At 46.7% G+C, this 19,301-nt stretch overlaps 1 protein-coding gene across 1 annotated transcript in view; it reads left to right on the top strand.

Moving 5' to 3' along the window:
* Nucleotides 1–15,005, top strand: part of RFTN2 (raftlin family member 2) — a 33,968-nt gene extending 18,963 nt beyond the window's left edge. The window contains exons 8-9 of the mRNA XM_056861580.1: nt 9,580–9,658; nt 14,716–15,005. Coding sequence (XP_056717558.1) covers nt 9,580–9,658; nt 14,716–14,976 — 340 coding nt within the window. The 3' untranslated portion in view covers nt 14,977–15,005. The remainder of the gene's footprint in view (nt 1–9,579; nt 9,659–14,715) is intronic.
* Nucleotides 15,006–19,301: the final 4,296 nt, after the last annotated feature.

The following is a 19,301-nucleotide window of genomic DNA, read 5'->3' as shown; positions in this document are numbered from 1 at the left end:
ACCACCGCCTATACCCAACCCAAACAACATACCAAAGTAAATCCCATGACTTTTGCCAAGCTTCATGGGCCCCCAACATGACCGGGTCCCCCAGAATTTTGTCCCCTTATTATTCTTATCCCCTTGTCCTTAATTAAATCCAGGTGAGATGGCCATCTGTCAGCAATGCTGATTCTGGGAACTTAGGCAGATTGTGAGAGGAAGGGCAGGAAGGGCTGCATCAGTGTTTGGCTCTCGTGGCCCTTTACATGCCCAGGGCAGCGCCGATCAACACTTTGAAGTCAGGAAGCAATTTTCCTCTAGGCCAGATTGGCCCAGGGATCCTAGAAGGGTTTTTTGTTGGCCATCTTCTGGGCATGGAGTAAGGGTCACTGGGGGTGTGAGGGGGTTAGTTGTGAATTTCCTGCATTGTGCAGGGGGTTGGACTAGATGACCCTGGTGGTCCCTTCCAACTTTATGATTCTATGAAATCCAGGCCTGAAGTTTGAAGTTGGCAAGGCACATTTGCAGCATTACGGATAGTATTACCCCATTCATCAATTTTCTGCTTTCAAGTTTCACCTGGTCTGAAGTTTTTTGCTGAATCTGGGTCTTTAGTGAATAGAAGGTGCGACGCTTTAGACACCGAACATAGTTACTTGAGGAGTCATTTCTGTCCTTGGCAAATTGCGATGAATGTCCTTGTCGAATAAAATGTTGGCCTGGCTCTTTTGCTCATGTGGAGCGCATGATGGGTTTCATTTAAAGTGCTGCAGCAAACAGCTGGAATGTTAATTGTTGCCTCAAGTGGTGCAACAACCATTATTTTCGTTTGATATACCTTTCCTGCTCCTTTAAAGCAAAATCCTTGTCTTCTTAACTGATCAGTGAACTTGTACCTTCTTACTCAAGTGGCTACAGACGGGCTTGCTTCCTTCTGTAATAATATGCAGAAATCTTGCTTGCCAAAAGCAAGGTCTGTGTAAAATACAGTTATAGTAAAAAAAAAAAAAACTTGTTTCATTTAGGTTCTATTTGCAGAGTACGGTAGTTTACAGCCCAGATCTATCATGCTGGGAAAACAATTAACATCCAGTGTGAAAACAGCCTGCAGTGAGTTTGAAATGTCAAAGGGATATGTCCCCTCTCCTGCCGCTGTTTATTTTGGCTATAACGCAGAAGGGCCCTGTAGTAAGTGCTGTGGCTAAGGTTGCCAATCTCCAGGTGGCGGCTGGAGATCTCCCACTATTACAGCTGATCTCTAGGTGACAGAGATAAGAACCTAAGAAAGGCTATGCTGGATCAGACCAAGGCCCATCAAGTCCAGTGGTCTGTTCACACAGTGGCCAACCAGGTGCCCACAAACAAGACAACCACAGCAGCATTATCCAGCCTGGGTTCCATGACACCTAATATAATGGGCATGCTCCTTTGATATTGGAGAGAATAGGTATGCATCATGACTAGAATCCATTTTTACTTCTCCTCCATGAACATGTCCACTCCCCTCTTAAAGCCTTCCAAGTTGGCAGCCATCACCTCATCCGGGGGCAGGGAGTTCCACAATTTTACTATGCATTGTTTGAAGAAACACTTCCTTTTATCTGTCCCTGCATGAAAGACCTCAGTTGCACCTCCACACTGTTGAAATCAGCGGATCACATTAAATGTCCTACCTTAGGTCCCACTGATTTCAATTCAACTCATTTATTGCGATCCAAGATCAGCCAGACCCCACTGGTTTCAACAGGATCAGAACCAGAAGGTTTACACCTATTCAGAAGAAGTTCATCTTGCTGGTGCAAACTTTAAATTCTGTGTGCAGCTTCTGAAAACCTGAAAAGCAACCTTTCCGGAAACTTTCACTCTATGCCCAAAGGCACCATTCCTCTGCCCCTTCACTCGGAACATGCTTTGAGGGGGGAAAGACATTCTTCTTAAAACCTTCTTGCAGAATAATCTCTTTTATGAGAAGCATGCAGAGGAGGGCAACAAAGATGGTGAGGGGTCTGGAGACCAAGTCCAATGAGGAAAGGTTGAAGGAGCTGGGTATGTTTAGCCTGAAGAGAGGACTGAGAGGGGATATGATAACCATCTTCAAGGACTTGAAGGGCTGTCATATTGAGGATGGTGCCGAGTTGTTTTCTTGTTTTCTGTTGACCCAGGAGGTTGGACCAGAACCAACGGGTTGAAATTAAATCAAAAGAGTTTCCGTCTAGACATTAGGAAGAAATTTCTAACAGTTTGAGCAGTTCCTCAGTGGAACAGGCTTCCTCAGGAGGTGGTAAGTGCTCCTTCCTTGGAGGTTTTTAAGCAGAGACTAGATGGCCATCTGTCAGCAATGCTGATTCCATGACCTTAGGCAGTTCATAAGAGGCAGTTCATGAGAGGGAGGGCATCTTGGCCATCTTCTGGGCATGGAGTAGGGGTCACTGAGGGGGTGTGGGGGAGGTAGTTGTAAAATTCCTGCATTGTGCAGGGAGTTGGACTAGATGACCCTAGTGGTCCCTTCTCTATGGTTCTATGATTAAGCATCTCTATTGCTTGATTCCTCTGACAGCTGGGTTTGTAACTGACTAATAGCGCGTTGAAATGTGTTGAAACACACGTGATTGGTATCTAATCAGCAGCAAGAACGATTAAGGAGTTTTTCTATGATATGTTCAAGCAAGAGCATAAATTTAGAAGACTGCCCACTAAAACAGGGCTTGTTGTTTGGGGGGGGGGCAGTCAGTGCCATTTGGAGGTGGTGCAGCAATTCAGGAACTGAACCAAGCAAGCAGTCTTTTTTTCCCCAAGGGAATTGACCCAGTTCCTGAATCAGTTCTCTTTGAATGAAAAAGCAGCATCAGTGGTTCAGACAGTCTTGATAAATTAGTGCTGTTGTTTTGTGTGTGTGTGTGTGGGGGGGGTTTACAATGTTTGTTTCCCAAAGGTAAGAACTACAATTGTGAGTGCTCTCTTAAAACTGAGGGTGCTTTCACACATGCCGAATAATGCACTTTCAATCCACTTTCAATCCACTTTGCAGCTGGATTTTACTGTGTAAAGCGGCAAGATCCACTTGCAGTTGTTAAGGTGCATTGAAAGTGCATTATTCAGGATGTGTGAAAGCACCCTCGGTTTTAAGAGAGCACTCACAATTGTAGTTCTTACCTTTGGGGAGCCAATGTGGTGTAGTGGTTAAGAGCAGTGGTTTGGAGCAGTGGACTCTGATCTGGAGAACCGGGTTTGATTCCCCACTCCTCCACATGAGTGGCAGAGGCTAATCTGGTGAATTGGATTTGTTTCCCTACTCTTCCACATGAAGCCAGTTGGGCTAGTCACAGCTCTCTTAGAGGTCTCTCAGCCCCACCTACCTCACAGGGTATCTGTTGTGGGGAGGGAAAGGGAAGGTGATTATAAGCTGGTTTGATTCTCCCTTAAGTGGTAGGGAAAGTCCGCCTATAAAAACCAACCTTCTTCTTCTTCTTTTTTATTCGGCGTGTGTGAAAGTGCCCCCAATCACATTGCGGTACTGTTATAAAAAGTGAGAAATCCCCAAAAGTACAAATGTGATTGTCATAGGCAGTTACTGAAGAGGTCTCATTGTTTGCTCATAGTATTACTCATGCCCCAACCAAGGGTTTTTTTTCTGGACAGTTGAAACCTTTAGGCCAGTTCCTAGACTACAGAGAATCACTCATTGTCTGTCGAGATCTGAAAGGAGCAAGAAGGGAAAGCCCTGCAGGGGGGAAATTATTCCAAATTGCCCTTGATCAGCATCTCTGTAGATCTTAACCACAACCACTGCAAGGCAAAGACGAGACTGCGGGGATTTTTTCACGGAGGTTTGCGACTCCTGTCTTGGGCTCCTGCAAACAGGAAGTGGGACACTATAAGGTCGAAAGAGAAAATAAAAGGAAGTTCATTTCATCAGCAGTCAGCTGTTGCAGGAAACAGCCTTTCTGAGTCATTAAGCGGTACAATTTATCATGTGCTAATGAGGACCTGTGATGTGAACAATTTTTTAAAAAATTCTTTTTTTAATTTTTCAAATATAATAATCAATACAAAAAGCACACCAAATACAAAAACATTAATACAAAAAGAATATAAAATACAGAATATAGAAAAACAGTCAAATAAAATGAAGTACAGTGAGATTACTACTATCCATACTACCTCACATGTTTAAAGCCAAATACTTGATAATTACCAACTTTAGCACTATTAAACCCAAATTACTGACTGTTAATTTCATAATAAACTATTACAACGCGTAGGTATTATTGGTTTATGTCTACTGTATAATCATGAACTGCCTCTTATTTAGTTTTTCTTATTTATAATATCTTAACATTTGACAAAACAATCTTACTTAAGCTAGAAATTTTATCTCTCAGATCACGCATCTCTCAGATCTCATCTTCCCTCTCATCCCAAGTTTTGAGAAGAATATATATATAGTAGAGTTTCCATTTATCCTGAAGATCTTTAATTTTGTAAAGGAAGGAAGGCAGGAAGAGCAGTTTCACACAGGCTTGGGTCTCAGAAACACACACACCTTCCACTTCAGCATATCCTTGTATATAAGGTTCCCAACCTCCAGGTGGTGGCTGGAGATCTCCCGCTATTACAACTGATCTCCAGGCGACAGAGGTCAGTTCCCCTGGAGAAAATGGCCGCTTTGGCAATTGGACTCTATGGCACTGAAGTCCCTCCCCTCTCCAAACCCCGCCCTCCTCAGACTCCACCCCCAAAATCTCCAGGTATTTCCCAACCCAGAGATGGCAACCCTACTTTTATAACCGGGAAATAGTGGGAAAATTGTGCCTGTCTCACAGTACTAGCTGTCTCACACTAGGAGGGCGGGGTTTGGGGAGGGACTTCAGTGCCATAAAGTCCAATGGCCAAAGCGGCCATTTTCTCCAGGGGAACTGATCTCTACCAGCTGGAGATCAGTTGTAATAGCAGGAGATCTCCAGCTAGTACCTGGAGGTTGGCAACCCTACCCATATACGTTAAATTGCCTTATGACCAGAGTCAAGAAAGTAAAACCTGTAACAATAAACTCTAAAGCACAGTTGGGCCTTTCCTGCCCTCCCCCCCCCCCTGCAGTTTTCCTTTTCCTCTGCCAACAAAGAGGCTCCTGTGCAGTCCTGAGTCTCTCTCTCATGGAAGAAATTGCTTTTCTTTGCAGGGATGTGAATTTCCCATCACTTCACAGGAGAGGCCAAAGTTTGCGTTTCACAGGGGCCTCCTCACTAGATCTCCCATTTATGTTATATCCGGTCCTTGTAATAAATGAGTTTGACACCCTTGCCAGTGTGGGGTAGTGGTGAAGAGCGGTGGTTTGGAGCGGTGGACTCTAATCTGGAGAACCGGGTTTGATTCCCCACTCCTCCAAGTGAGCAGCGGAGGCTAACTTGGAGAACTAGATAAGTTTCCCCACTCTTCCACATGAAGCCAGCTGGGTGACCTTGGGCCAGTCACAGTTCTCTCCGAACTCTCTCAGCCCTACCTACCTCGCAGGGTGTCTGTTGTGGGGAGGGGAAGGGAAGGTGATTGTAAGCCGGTTTGAATCTTCCTTAAGTGGTAGAGAAAGCTGGCATATAAAAACCAATTCTTATTCTTCTTCTTAACCCCTTTCTCCCAACTTTTCTGATGTAAATTGCTCCCCAGAGCCACAGTTAGGCCCATGGAGGAAAATGTTCGTATTAGTCTTCCCTCTTACCACCCCACCAAGGTTTACCGGCACTTAGGGACAAACTAGATGTTGCAGCGCCCAGAGGTTGGACCCATGGATGCCAACACCATTTTAGAGATTAATTCATCTGCAAGGGCCCACAGCATGGTTGGACCAGGGGATCTTCCTCTCCCCTCCCCGCATCTTTTCATGTACCAAACCAGCCATGCTGTTTTAGGGCTTTCAACGGTGCGTGGTGGGAGGGGAGGATTGCCTGGTGACACTCCAAACGTTGTGGCATTTTTAAATGGCTGAATTCATCTCAAAAATGGCGTTACCATCCATGGATCAGACACATGTAGTTTGGCCCTCAGAGGAGCTATTTAGACAGGGGAAAGGGTAGAGTTGCTAACCTCCAGGTAGTAGGTGGAGATCTCCTGCTGTTACAACTGATCTGCCGATAGAGATCAGTTCACCTGGAGAAAGTGGCTGCTTTGGCAATTGGACTCTAGGCCATTGAAGCCCCTCCCCTCCCCAAACCCCACCCTCCTCAATCTCCGCCCCCAAAACATCCCGCCGGTGCCGAAGAGGGACCTGGCAACCCTAGGAAAGGGTGAAATACCCCATTCCCTTAGGGCCCATGCCGTGATCAAATTTGGAGGTCCTGTAACTGCATGAATATGAAAACCCAAATCAGCAAGTAACCCTACCATGGATTCCCCGTGTCAAATGTTGTTTGGCCCTAGGACTTCGTGATATAAGTGAGAGATTTAAAACCAGTCTTCTCACTTTCTGATCCATTGACATGATTCCATTGAGGTCTCTTTCCCAGCCCTTTTCCTTTAGTGTTCACTGGTGACGGGGTCTCTGATGGATCTCACCATCACCATTTATGAAGCCACTAAGATTGCCCCCAGTGGATATGTACTCCTTCCTCTCACAAACATATTAAGCTTTTCTCTCCCAGTGACCACAGCTCTGGTTGAATTGGCTTTTCAGGGACCTCCGTATCCTTTCCCTGCTTATTGCAGTCTGTGAAAACAGCAGGACAGCCAGTCTGACAAGCAGAAAATTGATACAGACTCTGACAACTAGCTCTCCAAATAGCAAAAGACACAAATATGGACACCCCCTCCCACAAAAAAAAACACATTCCAAAGACAAGCAACAATTGCAGTGAGTTTATCTCTTCTCCTTGCTCGGCCCGTCCACAGACAGTCTTGGGCAAAAGACTAAAACGCGGGGGGGGGGGGGGGAATCATAAGAATGAGATTAAGCCTTTAAAACAGCTTCTTTCCGTTCCTTTGCCGTCCCTCCCTCATTGAAATTCCATGGAAATCCCACCATCGCTCAATTCAGTCATGAATGAAGCCCCTGAACGTCACCGTGCCTGGCATTTCAATAAGGCCCGACATGGCCCATTTTAAGTTTGCTGACAGTGGGACCAGCACTCCCCAGTCCCCACTCCCCTTTTTCCTTTTGAGATTGTTTGCCCATAGTTAAACAGCTCAATTTGCATTTTCTATAATCTGCATGTGATCCAGGTCACAAACGAGAGCTTGTTCCCAGAGGAATTCCTAGGATCCACACCTTTTCCCACCAGGAAGGGGTAGGTGTAACCAATCTCCCTCTCTCCTTTGAGCCTCTACACACACACCCCAATGGAATCAACTGGATTTAGGAGTCTGCTTTGGTCTCTAGGCATGAATAGGATTGCAAACTGGTCTGGAGGGGAAAGGCCTGTCCCTTCAATAGAGGCTTAAAACGCGGAAATGGGCAGTGGAAACATTTCATGGCGTGGAGGGAAATAACATTACCTGGGAAATAACATCCAAGGGAATCTCTAGTAAAGGGGGGCAGGGTTTTTTCCCCTAAGGCCCATTGGCAACCCCGGGTTGCCAAATCCAGATTCCGGAGATTTGGGGTTTGGAGCCTGAGGAGGGGTGAGTTTGGGGAGGGGAAGAACCTCACGGGGGATAATGGCAATGAAAGGGAATACTGAAATGTAGTTTAAGATGTCACATTTGTTTTAAAGAAAAGAAATCCCAGTAAGAGAGGGAAGAAAAGTATAGATGGTTTTTAAACACGTTTGAATGGAATGGCTTTGATTGTACGGACAGTTGTTTTCCATTCTTTCATGTAGTCTGCCTCATGGGTCCTTCTGGAGTGGAAAGGCCAGGTAGAAAAAAGTATACATATTGCTCTTTCCAAGGAATTTTGTTTCATTCGTGCTGCTCCTGCTTCTTCTAAAAGCAATTATGCGCACAAACACGTCCATGGATGTTCTTCCAAATTCAGCAAAAGAGAAACAGAATTAGAAAGTCCTCGTATAAATGAGTCTCTTGATAGTCACAAGCCAGGGCATTCTTTACTTGGCCTCATGTTACATACAGAGCAGCATTGTGCTGAAGCGGAAATCCCAATATGTTTCCCAAATGTCGAAAGCAAAACCATATTGGCCACAGTTCCTATACAAAGTCCGGCCTGCTGAATCTCCATCAAACTCAGTAAGATTTAAAGATGCCTACATGTGCATTGGATTGTGGTCTATAAAGCTACTTTCTCAAGGCCAAACTACGTAAACATCTGTGATTGGATCGCCTGACTTGTAAAAAATTTCCAGTAGCACTTTAAAGGCTAACACAATTTTCCAACGGAGATAGCCATTAAAAAACAAGCTATTCGACATAAGGAGCATAAAAATTATCCATAGGCAGACCATTCAAAAATCTGGTAATATAACCCCCTAATTAAAATCTGGGTAGAATCATAGAGTTGGAAGGGACCCCCGGGATCATCTAGTCCAACCCCCTGCACAATGCAGGAAATTCACAACTACCTCCCCCCCCCCACACTCCCAGTTACCCTTACTCCATGCCCAGAAGATGGCCAAGATGCCCTTCCTCTCAAGATCTTCCTAAGGTCATAGAATCAGCCTTGCTGACAGAGGGCCATCTAACAGACAGGGTAAAATGAGATGTTTTGGCCTAAAAGAAAGGGCACCAGGAGAGCCTGGAGGAGGAGGGTGTTCCAAAGGTGAGGTGCCACCACGTAAAAGGCCCTGGTTCTAATTGCCACCCACCTCACTTTTGAAGGCGGGGGCACAGAGAGCAGGGCTTAGCTGTTGGTCTGGATCGCGTGGGAGGAGAGGCAGCCCTTCATGCCCCCCTGGCCCCCAAGCCACTGAGGGCCTTAAAGGTAAGAAGCAGCACTTTAAATTGCTCCTGGAAACAGAGGGTAGATCACGATAGGTAGCTGTGTTTGTCTGCAGCAGTAGAAAAGAGCAAGAGTCTGGTAGCACCTTAAAGACTAACAAACTTCCTGGCAGGGGATGAGCTTTTGTGAGTCACGGCTCACTTCTTCAGATACTTTGGAAACTTCAGATACTTCCTCAGATAGCTCATACCCTGCTAGAAACAGATGAGTTAGCAGTGCAGATGTTTCAGCACAGGGGTGATACGGTCCCTGTAACCAACCCCGGGCAGAAGGCTGACCATCGCATCTTGGACCAACTGAAGTTTCCAAACTGTTTTCAAAGGCAGCACTATGTAGAGTGCATTGTGTGTGTGTGTGTGTGTGTGTGTTAAGTGCCGTCCAGTCGCTTCTGACTCCTGGCGTCCCTATGAATCAGTGTCCTCCAAAATGTCCTATCCTTAACAGCCTTGCTCAGGTCTTGCAAATTGAGGGCTGTGGCTTCCTTTATAGAGTCAATCAATCTCTTTTTGGGTCTTCCCCTTTTCCTACTGTCTTCCACTTTTGCCAGCCTGATTGTCTTTTCCAGTGACTCTTGTAGCATTACACTAAGCTAACTTGGATACGATAAGGATATGGATCACCATTCATTTCAGTGAATGTGGTAGAAAGGTACAGTAAAGATATATATTTTTTAAAAACCATAAAGATTCTAAATCTCAGCTTCTTTCATTTTGCAGTGAGGGCAACCTGGCCACTAAGCAAGTGGTTTTCCTTCAGAGACCTGTCATGTGGAATTCAGCTGTCCAGACACCCGAGGTAAGAACTGGATTATTCGTTGCTTTCAAATCCAGGTTTTCCTTGGTTATGGAATTCAAGAAGAAGAGTTGGTTTTTATATGCTGCTCGTGTGGAAGAGTGGGGGAATCAAACCTGGTTCTCCAGATCAGAGCCCACCGCTCCAAACCACCGCTCTTAACCACTACACCACACTAGCTCAAGGTGCCATGTGTCTGGGTCCTCAGAGGTATCCCATCTGAACACCAACCAGACCCCCATAAGCAAAGTGCAGCCCAGACCACGCAGAGAGCAGAAGACAGACGAGGAAACACGGCTGTCAGTTAACCTGCTGGCTCTTAACCGTTGCAATTGGAACTGGGTAGACAGCCAGACTCCGCTTCCAAAACAAGGGCGTGAAAAGCAAACGTTGTAATAACTGGCCCAGAGCCCTGTGTTCTACTTCTCTCTGCCCTCCAACGGTGTTCTGAGGGCTTCCTGTTTCACCCAGAGGCTAATGGACTGGGCAGACTGGACAAAAATTCCAGCTATTCCCCTGCCCCACTTCAGATGTGGTTGAACGTTGGGCAAACCGCTTGAAGACCTTTGGCGCGCTCTTCCCATCCAGGGCAGCCGTACAAACGCTGCCCAGAACTCCAAGGGCAAAAGAAAGAACTTCATTATGACCAGCGGCACCCGGGGTGTTTTTTTTCTGTCTTTCTCTCTTTCCCTCCCTCCCTCCACAATAAGGGACATATTGTGTGGAGTTGCGTAAGTCTGAGGATGAGCTGTGCGACAGACCATTATCCGTTTCCTCACGGGGGTGGGGACATTAAAAATAAAGGGCTCAGAATAGCTTGTGCAGTTGCTGACCGCAGATGACTCCTCCGTCCAGCTGGGTCGCTTCCCGAGGAGGCAGGTTTTGCGTGGAAGCGGCGTGGACCAGGACACAGCTGCTGGAGCGGAGGGTGGTGGCAACTGTCAGGGCCTCGGCCTACAGTAACCCTCTGACCAGGGAGCCATTGTGGGTCAAGTCCTGTCTTATTAACATTTGCCCTTTCCAAGTCATCCCTCCACACTCGGGTAGCTGGCGCTCCTTTCCGTGTTTTAAGAAGAAGAGTTGGTTTTTATATGCCGACTTTCTCTACCTTTAAGGAGTCTCAATCCGACTTACAAACTCCTTCCGTTCCCCTCCCCACAATAGATGCCTTGTGAGGTAGGTGGAACTGAGAGAGTCCGGAGAAGAAGAAGAGTTGGTTTTTATATGCCGACTTTCTCTGCCACTTAAGGGAGACTCAAACCGGCTTACAATTACCTTCCCTTCCCCTTACCCAAAACAGACACCCTGTGAGGTAGGTGGGGCTGAGAGAGCTCTTAACAGAACTGGAACTTGCCCAAGATCACCTAGCTGGCTTTGTGTGTAGGAGTGGGGAAACCAACCCGGTTCACCAGATTAGCCTCCGCCGCTTGTGGAGGAGTGGGGAATCAAACCCGATTCTCCAGATCAGAGTCCACCGCTCCAAACCACCGCTCTTAACCACTACACCACACTGGCTTTTAGAGTCTGCCGCTCATGTGGAGGAGAGGGGAACCTGGTTCTCCAGATCAGAGTCCACCACTCTCAACCATGCGTATCATGTGGCATGCTCAGATGGCATTCTTGGCCTCCGCAGCTGCAATACCTCTAAGCGGGACCCGGTACAAATTAGGACCGTCATCATTTTCATCCCCTGTAATACTGGCCTCCTGTCAATAAATTTTACTGTGCTGATGTCACAACTGAGGTACAACCCTCCCACCCCATTTATGCACTCACCACTTGGATCCATGACTTGGTCACAAGTGAAGAAGGTCCCGACACATACATACACACCCTAAAAAGACGGGCGTACGTATAGCAGAAAGCGAGTTTGAGAAGTCTCGAAATCCAGGTCCCATACCATTTAGCTACTGGTGAGGTTGCCAACAGTAGCTTAGGAAATTCCTGGGGATTTGGGGATAGTGACTGAGGAGGGTAGAGAGCTCAGCAGGGATGCGATGCCATAACATCTGCCCTCCCAAGCTGCCATTCTCTTAAGTGGACGTGATTTCTGTAGTCTGGAGCTCAGTTGTAAGTCATGGAACCTGATGAAGAGCTCTGGAGGAGACGAACGCTTGTGCTGTCTGTGTTGTTAGTGATTTTAGGTGGTCTTTCTAAAAGGTATTACACGGCTTTTTTGTTGGGATTTTTCTTTGCACCAGCACAGAGGTTTGGAAACTCCTTCCTGCTTTACAGTTACACACATTCTCTCCCAGTCTGTCCACTGTTTATCCCACACACACACACACACACACACACACACACACACACTGCTGAAACCCTGTTGCCTCCCCTCTTCGTAACACAGGCAAAAGAGAATCACAGATGGGTTCTGGAAGCCGACATTCACATATTTTTTTTCTTCTCATCTTGTGGGTGCTTAAAAAAATAAGACTTCAACTCTAGGAAATCAAGTATGAGTTAGAGAAAGAAAAGTTGGAAGAATAAGAGGAAATGTTGACTCCTGGAAAAATGAAGGGAAGTTGACTTTGGGGAGGTCTTTGAATAAGAGAGCGTTTTAAAGGAAACGTGCAAAACAACAACTCCAGCTATTTTAGGAAGGAGACAGTCCTGGGCACCTGTATCTCTCTTCTGGTTTGCCTTTGACAAATTTCCTTTCACACATTCCAGCATCCTTTCCTTTCCAATGGAGCAGCCCGGGTTACCAACGGGACCCACCCCAGTAACATTCAGCACCCCGGCTATGTATGGAACCTGCTGGCAAGCCCAGGTTCAGGGTTCAGCATGATCACATGAAGCTGCCTTATACTGAATCAGACCCTTGGTCCATCAAAATCAGTATTGTCTACTCAGACCGACAGCGGCTCTCTGGGGTCTCAGGCAGAGGTCTTTCCCATCACCTACTTACCTGGTTCTTTTAACTGGGGATGCTGGGGATTGAACCTGGGACCTTCTGCATGCCAAGCAGAGGATCTACCACTGAGCCATGGCCCCTCCCCAGACAAGAGAAGGGGAGCTTGAACACACATGAACACATGAAGCCACCTTATACTGAATCAGAGCCTTGGTCCATCAAAGTCGTTATGGTCTACTCAGACTGGCAGCAGCTCTCCAGGGTATCAGACTGGGGTCCTTCCCATCACCTACTTGCAGGTTCGTTTAACTGGAGATGCCGGGGGTTGAACCTGGAACCTTCTGCATATCAAGCAGATGCTCTTATCACTGAGCCACAGCCCCTCCACAAGGCCAGGTCCCTGCCAGGGGCCAGCAACCACTGCCCCCTGGGTAGGATGGTCCCTTTGGTTTGGTAGTGCATAAGATGCCGGTGTGACATATATGTAGGCATAACATACAGTAAACTGGAGAATCTATGGATTTCAAGGGATGCTTCCAGAGATGGTGCGTGATTTTAGCTTGCACCAATATGCTTTTTTATGTGGCAATTGAGTTTGGCCGGGATTTTCTCTCAAAGTAAGCTCTACAAAGTAAGCCAATTACAAAGCAGCATTTCAAGGGGCAGGGATTCAAATACTTCCTGATTTGAGCTTGGAGGCTGCTGGTGCAGAGATTCCCAACAGGAAAGTGTGGGTCCAGCAAGCAACGGGCCTCAGGTAAAATCCCCATGCATAAAACGACCTGTGTGACTGAAGTGTGAAGCGTGCAGTCAGGGGGCATTGCCTTACTTGAGATGGAGGTCCACATGAAAGAAAAGTTTGAAAAGTTCATCCCGAGACCTCGCTGTAACAACATTTATTGTTCTCTCTCTTGCGGAGGTGTGGACCGGTTTCAGAAACATTCAGCGTTAGATAGTTGGGGTGAAGTATTTACAACGACAACCGTGAGACTGAAATCTATACAAAAAAAACGACCGAAACTTTCATTGCAATTAGTTGCTCCCCATAAGCGAGGAGCCTGGCTCGGCCCCCAAAGGGCCGCTATTCTTCCTTGTGCCAGTTTTTATGAAAGAGAACACTTCATAGGGCTTTTCATTCCAGCTGGTAGCCAAAACTGCCCAATTAATGGAAACACAGTTTTCATCTAGGCTTTTCATAATACAGAAGGACCTTGGTCTGACTCGGTAGAAGGAAGTTTCTTATGTATTCAACTTGCTGGATAAAACATCCTCAAATAAACTTACCCTGAAAATGGAAATCCAGCAACAAACCTACCAATGTATGCTTTTTAAAAACCAGACACCACCAACAAACATCCTATACTGTTTTTATTTATATTTAAATGACCTTGAATTTGTTGAGAAAATTCCCATTTTCTTTAGTCACCTTTTACGAGGGCCAGATATGACATAAATGTCACTTGGTTGGGCCGGGCCATGCCTCGCCAGCCCAGATCGGGACTGGGGGGAGGGTGGCTGCCTCATCGGCTATAATTGCCTGCCAGACTGGCCTCAAGGCTTAACTGTGAACAATAAACGACAATACTGCTGTTGAAGACACACCATCATATTGCACGCTAGATCACGATGAGTAGCAGCGTTAGTCTGTAGCAGTAGAAAAGAGCAAGAGTCCAGTAGCACCTTGAACACATGCATGAACACATGAAGCTGCCTTCTACTGAATCAGACCCTTGGTCCATCCAAGTCAGTATTGTCTATTCAGACTGGCAGCGGCTCTCCAGGGTCTCAGGCAGGGGTCTTTTCACATCACCTACTTGCCTATTCCCTTTAACTGGAGATGCCGGGGATTAAACCTGGGACCTTCTGCATGCCAAGCAGATGCTCTACCACTAGGCCATGACCCCTCTTCATGGCTCTCCAGGGTCTCAGGCAGAGGTCTTTCACATCACCTACTTGCCTGGTCCCTTTACGTGGAGATGCCGGGGATTAAACCTGGGACCTTCTGCATGTCAAGCATATGCTCTACCACTGAGCCGCGGCCCCTCCCCTTAAAGGCTAACAAAATGTCTGGCAGGGGATGAGCCTTTGTGAGTCACAGCTCACTTCTTCAGATCGCATTGCAGATATTCAGGCATTTCGTTCTCCACAGCCCGAGAGCCCTTCCTAATTTTCCAACTCCATAATAAAAGCTCCCTTTGCATTTCAGAAGAAACCTGCCAAGCAGCTCCGAGAAGAAAAAGGCAAAGTCTCAAGCAGAAGCGCTGGAGTGGAGCCAGCGATTCCCCACCCTGCACAAAAGACCCAGCCGACAGATGAGTTCCACTTGTCCCCTCCTACACCGTGTTGGGCCAAGGAAGGAGGTGCACAACAGGGAAACTTTCCGGGATTCGGCAGCAGCGACGGCCTGCTCAGGGAATTGGACGAGGGACAGTTTGAGCAGGAAGTCACCCAGGTCACCTGTATGTAACCAGTAACTGGACTGGAAGGACCTGTACATAGTTCAACAAACTGTGAAACTAAGGCTGACGTTTATATATACACATTGGAAATAACCTTCAGCTTTTCCTTAGCCAATTATATGCCGTCTCCCCCTCACTCCTCTGCAATTGTGGTAATAGAAAAACAGTCTTGTATAATACTTAGCGGAAGAATTAACCGAGTTGGGTCAACTTTATTGGGCCATTACATTCCTAGCGCAGCACTAAATGCCCTCGATGATCTCAACAATGCTTCTGACAACTGGGAAGGAAACAACTGCGAGCCGAGTATCAATTTCTGCTCTGTTGAAAAACGCAACGCTTTTTACAAGGCATGGAAATGGCACAGAAGAGCATTTCCCTGGTCTGCTATTATAAACAATGCATGGTTTAAGAAAAAAAATATTAAGATGTACATGAAGGACCTGGTGTCACCTTTAAGTTGCAGATTTTAACTCTACTCCTGGTTGAGTGTAGAACTCAAACATAGTAAAAAATATTAAAATAAGTCTTGTACATATTATTGAGGCTGTTATATTTTTGCTATCCATAAATGTCACACTATTGTTGGAGAATACTGAGGATTTTTAATATGATGCCTCAATTCAGCTCGTAATCTGAAGATGCCTGAAGAATACATGTGCTATTTTTTGCGGGGCTGTTTCCCTGAAGTCACCCGCGTTGGCTTCTCCGGTGCTTTGTTTTGTTTATGCATGCCTTTCCCGACCGTCAGAGGTTGCCTCGCTCTCCCCGAGCATTTTGCATTTTCTGGATTTTTGCTAAAACAGCATCTGGAAAACCAGGGCAAAACATGCAGGGAGAGCGAGGTGACCTCTGATGGTTGGGAAAGGCATGCATAAACAAAACGAAGCACCGGAGTAGTCGGAGGGGGTGACCGCGAGGAAAACAGCCCTGCATAAGTGGCTATACATTTGTCTCATACCAAGTTAAGACCATTGTGCCACACTGTTGAGTATTGTCTGCCTTGGCAGCTCACTTTCTATCCAAGGTTAAGGCAGAAATCCTCCCCAGGGCTACCTGTGATCCTTTTAAAAGGCGATATGGAGAGCTGGAACCGGAGACTTTCTGCAGGGAAGGACATGCTCTGTTCCCTAACAAACAACGTGGTACAGCACGAAGCCCCCATGCTCTCAGCGTACGCCTGTGTTGACCCCTCAGACCATGGGCCTACACTACACTTCTCTGCAGGTATGGGCCCGGTATAGGGAGCTCAGTGTCTTCCTAGGAGTGATGTTGTCCTGATTGAAGAGGAAGGAGTCCCCAGTAACACCTAAGAACTAAAATTATGCACATTTCATGATTTTATTTCTCACTCCCTCAGGAAGATAGTCTGCTTATAACAAGCGTGGTGGGGGTGGTGGGGGTGGAAAGTACCATCAAGTCACAGCTGAGTTATGGCAACCCGATAGGGTTTTCAGGGCAAGAGATAAACAGGGATGTTTTACCATTGCCTGCCTCAGTGTACCAACCCTGGACTTCTTTGGTGGTCCCTCATCCAAATACTAACCAGGGCCGACTTCTGCAATCTGACGAGATCAGGCCAGCCAGGACCAACCCGGTCAAGGCAACAGCAAGCGTAAGGGCCAGTAAATAGAATGGATTAAAATCGGACAGAAGGGAGAAACTTTCACACACAACTTTCTGAACTGGAATGTGGATGACAATGTTCCAAACAATAAAGGTTCTGAAGGGATGTTTTTTTGCCATCAAGCCACTTCTGACTTACAGTGACCCTGTAGGGTATTCAAGGCAAGAGACTTTCGGAGGTGGTTTGCCACTGCCTGCCTCTACGTCACGACCCTTGGCAGTCTCCCATCCAGATACTAGCCAGGGTCAGGGCTGAGAGTGTGTGACTGGCCCAAGGTCTCCCAGCAAGCTTTCATGGCGCAAGTGGGGATTCGAACCCAAGTTTTTCCAGGTCCTAGTCCACCAAAGATGTTTTTTTTAAACATGCAAGGCACATTTTAACGTTTCATCAGGTCAGATGCAAGATTTAAATGAGGCAGTCAGAGGAAATGTAGCACACGGTTTACCTTGAGTTACAGCATTCTTGAATACTGGGTAAAGCAGGTTTAAGGATGGTGAACGTCCTGTACCCAAAACAGAAGTGGTTTTAGCAATCTCACTTCACCATTAACAAACCAAGCATTGCTCTTCTAGAAAGGACAGATGATCCACACTCCCTCTTACAGCTGTGCCTCCACTCAATGCAAATTCTCATGACTTGAATTTAGGACCAACCCAAAGGGAATGTGATTTCATCTTCTCTCCCTCCTAGTTACTCCCCTGCCTTTTGTCCCACAGAATGAGTGCCAATTTCTGGGAAATATTATTCAATCAGTTTTGCTGATAAATCTTCCGTGGTTTTTTCTCCCCGCCCCCCTTGCTTGCTTAAAAAGTAAAGGTAAAGGTCCCCTGTGCAAGCACCGGGTCATTCCTGACCCATGGGGAGACGTCACATCCCGACGTTTTCTAGGCAGACTTTGTTTGCAGGGTGGTTTGCCAGTGCCTTCCCCAGTCATCTTCCCTTTACCCCCAGCAAGCTGGGTACTCATTTGACCGACCTCGGAAGGATGGAAGGCTGAGTCGACCTTGAGCCGGCTACCTGAAACCGACTTCCGTCGGGATCGAACTCAGGTCGTGAGCAGAGCTTTTGACTGCAGTACTGCAGCTTAACACTCTGCGCCACGGGGCTCCTTGCTTGCTTACAGGAACCTTTTTTGGTGGGGAGGTTAGATAACACTTTTTCTTCCTTTCATTGGAGATCGGAGACTGCCGTTTTGAAGAAATGTTTTGTAAATCGACTTCAGTAGAGCACGAGGATATACCGGGTGGAATCTGGAAGGCCACATGCTCCGTTCTACATGCACACCTGGGCCACCACCAGCCATCTCCCACTTGCTCCCCTCAAGGATCCTAAAGAGCAGCCAAAAGCGACCTCCTTCCCCCTCTTTCCTGGCTCGTTTCCTCTTCGACTGCTCAAATCATAGAAGCAGCACAGTGGAATATTGTTATGCTGCTTGAAAAACATTCAAAGGCTTTCAAATGTAAATATCCAGTGGACATATTTGAGCTATTGCCCTTTTGAGACTTTGCCCTTGTTTATTGCCCCAGCAGGCCTTGGCATTTGTGCCCCAAACCTTCTGCATAGGTATCCCCAAACACTTCACTGTGTTTTTGTCTCCAAACAAATTTTAGATCTCAGGAGAAAGTGTCGCTCTTGGATACAGTAAAATAAAACTGTGGAATACATACATACTTTGGGGGAAGAGGAGAGTTAGAAAAATGAAAGAACCATTTAGCAAAATAGACTGGTATGGAAAAAGAAAAAAATTTAATTGCAACCTCTGCTTTGTACACTTGTAATTTGAAAGACCAACATGTCTCAGTTTCTCTATAATGCAAGATGCAAGTTCAACCCCCAATATATTTACCATACAAAGTCAATAGTTTACCGAAGCTTTACTGACGTTCCAGAGAATCAGGCAGGCACGTGTGCACACACATTATCAGAGGTACTCAAAGTCAACAGCATTAAGGAAAATGTAACAAGTGGCGTCCCATTCAGGCCATTCGCTGAACTTGTATTACAGGGAGTCAAGTTTTACAGTGCAGCAGAATCAGAATTATTAGCTAAAAACAAGACCAACCACTTTCGAGGTAATTAGCAGGGGACAGAGATCGTTTACCATTTCACTGCCGCGTCAAGCATTACACGTTTTCAGACGTGGTTCAGGGTGCCGTCCTTTCCCCTGGTCGACTCACTCTGACCGGGAGGAGACTGCACCGGAACAGCCAATCGGGGTAAGGCCAAATGCATCCCGCTGCCTCTGAAACGCAACTCCTCGGCCACATGCTTTGAGGTACCAACCAAAGCTGCGTCGCCCAAGGGGACCCTTGATTCAGCGCAGATGCAATGGCAGCCTGCTGTCGCTAAGAAGAACATATCCAATGTGATGACCCTGTTGACCATTAAGACCCTTTCCAAACAGAAGAGAAGAGCCGCCAAGAGGGGGAAACTGGGGAACAGTCTGAAGAACTAGAGGGCCGGTCCGCCAAGCGATGCCCGGCCCCGTTCCGAGTCAGCGGGGGGGTTGTGCCGCAACCCTCCACAGACCAGGGTCTTCAGTTCTCCAGCCCCTCCGTTTTCCAATTCCCTTTATGCCAAGGTAGCAAAGTTGCTAAAGCTGTGTGCCCAGTGTGTAATCCCTTATACGCAATTAAGGCATGTCCGCTATGCATTCTGAAACGGAAGTACGACTATGACAAATAAATTAAGTTCCTTTATTCCCAG

The sequence above is a fragment of the Euleptes europaea genome, chromosome 15 (assembly GCF_029931775.1).
Source record: "Euleptes europaea isolate rEulEur1 chromosome 15, rEulEur1.hap1, whole genome shotgun sequence".
NCBI classification, from domain to species: domain Eukaryota; kingdom Metazoa; phylum Chordata; class Lepidosauria; order Squamata; family Sphaerodactylidae; genus Euleptes; species Euleptes europaea.
This window is presented reverse-complemented; position numbering and strand designations above follow the sequence as displayed.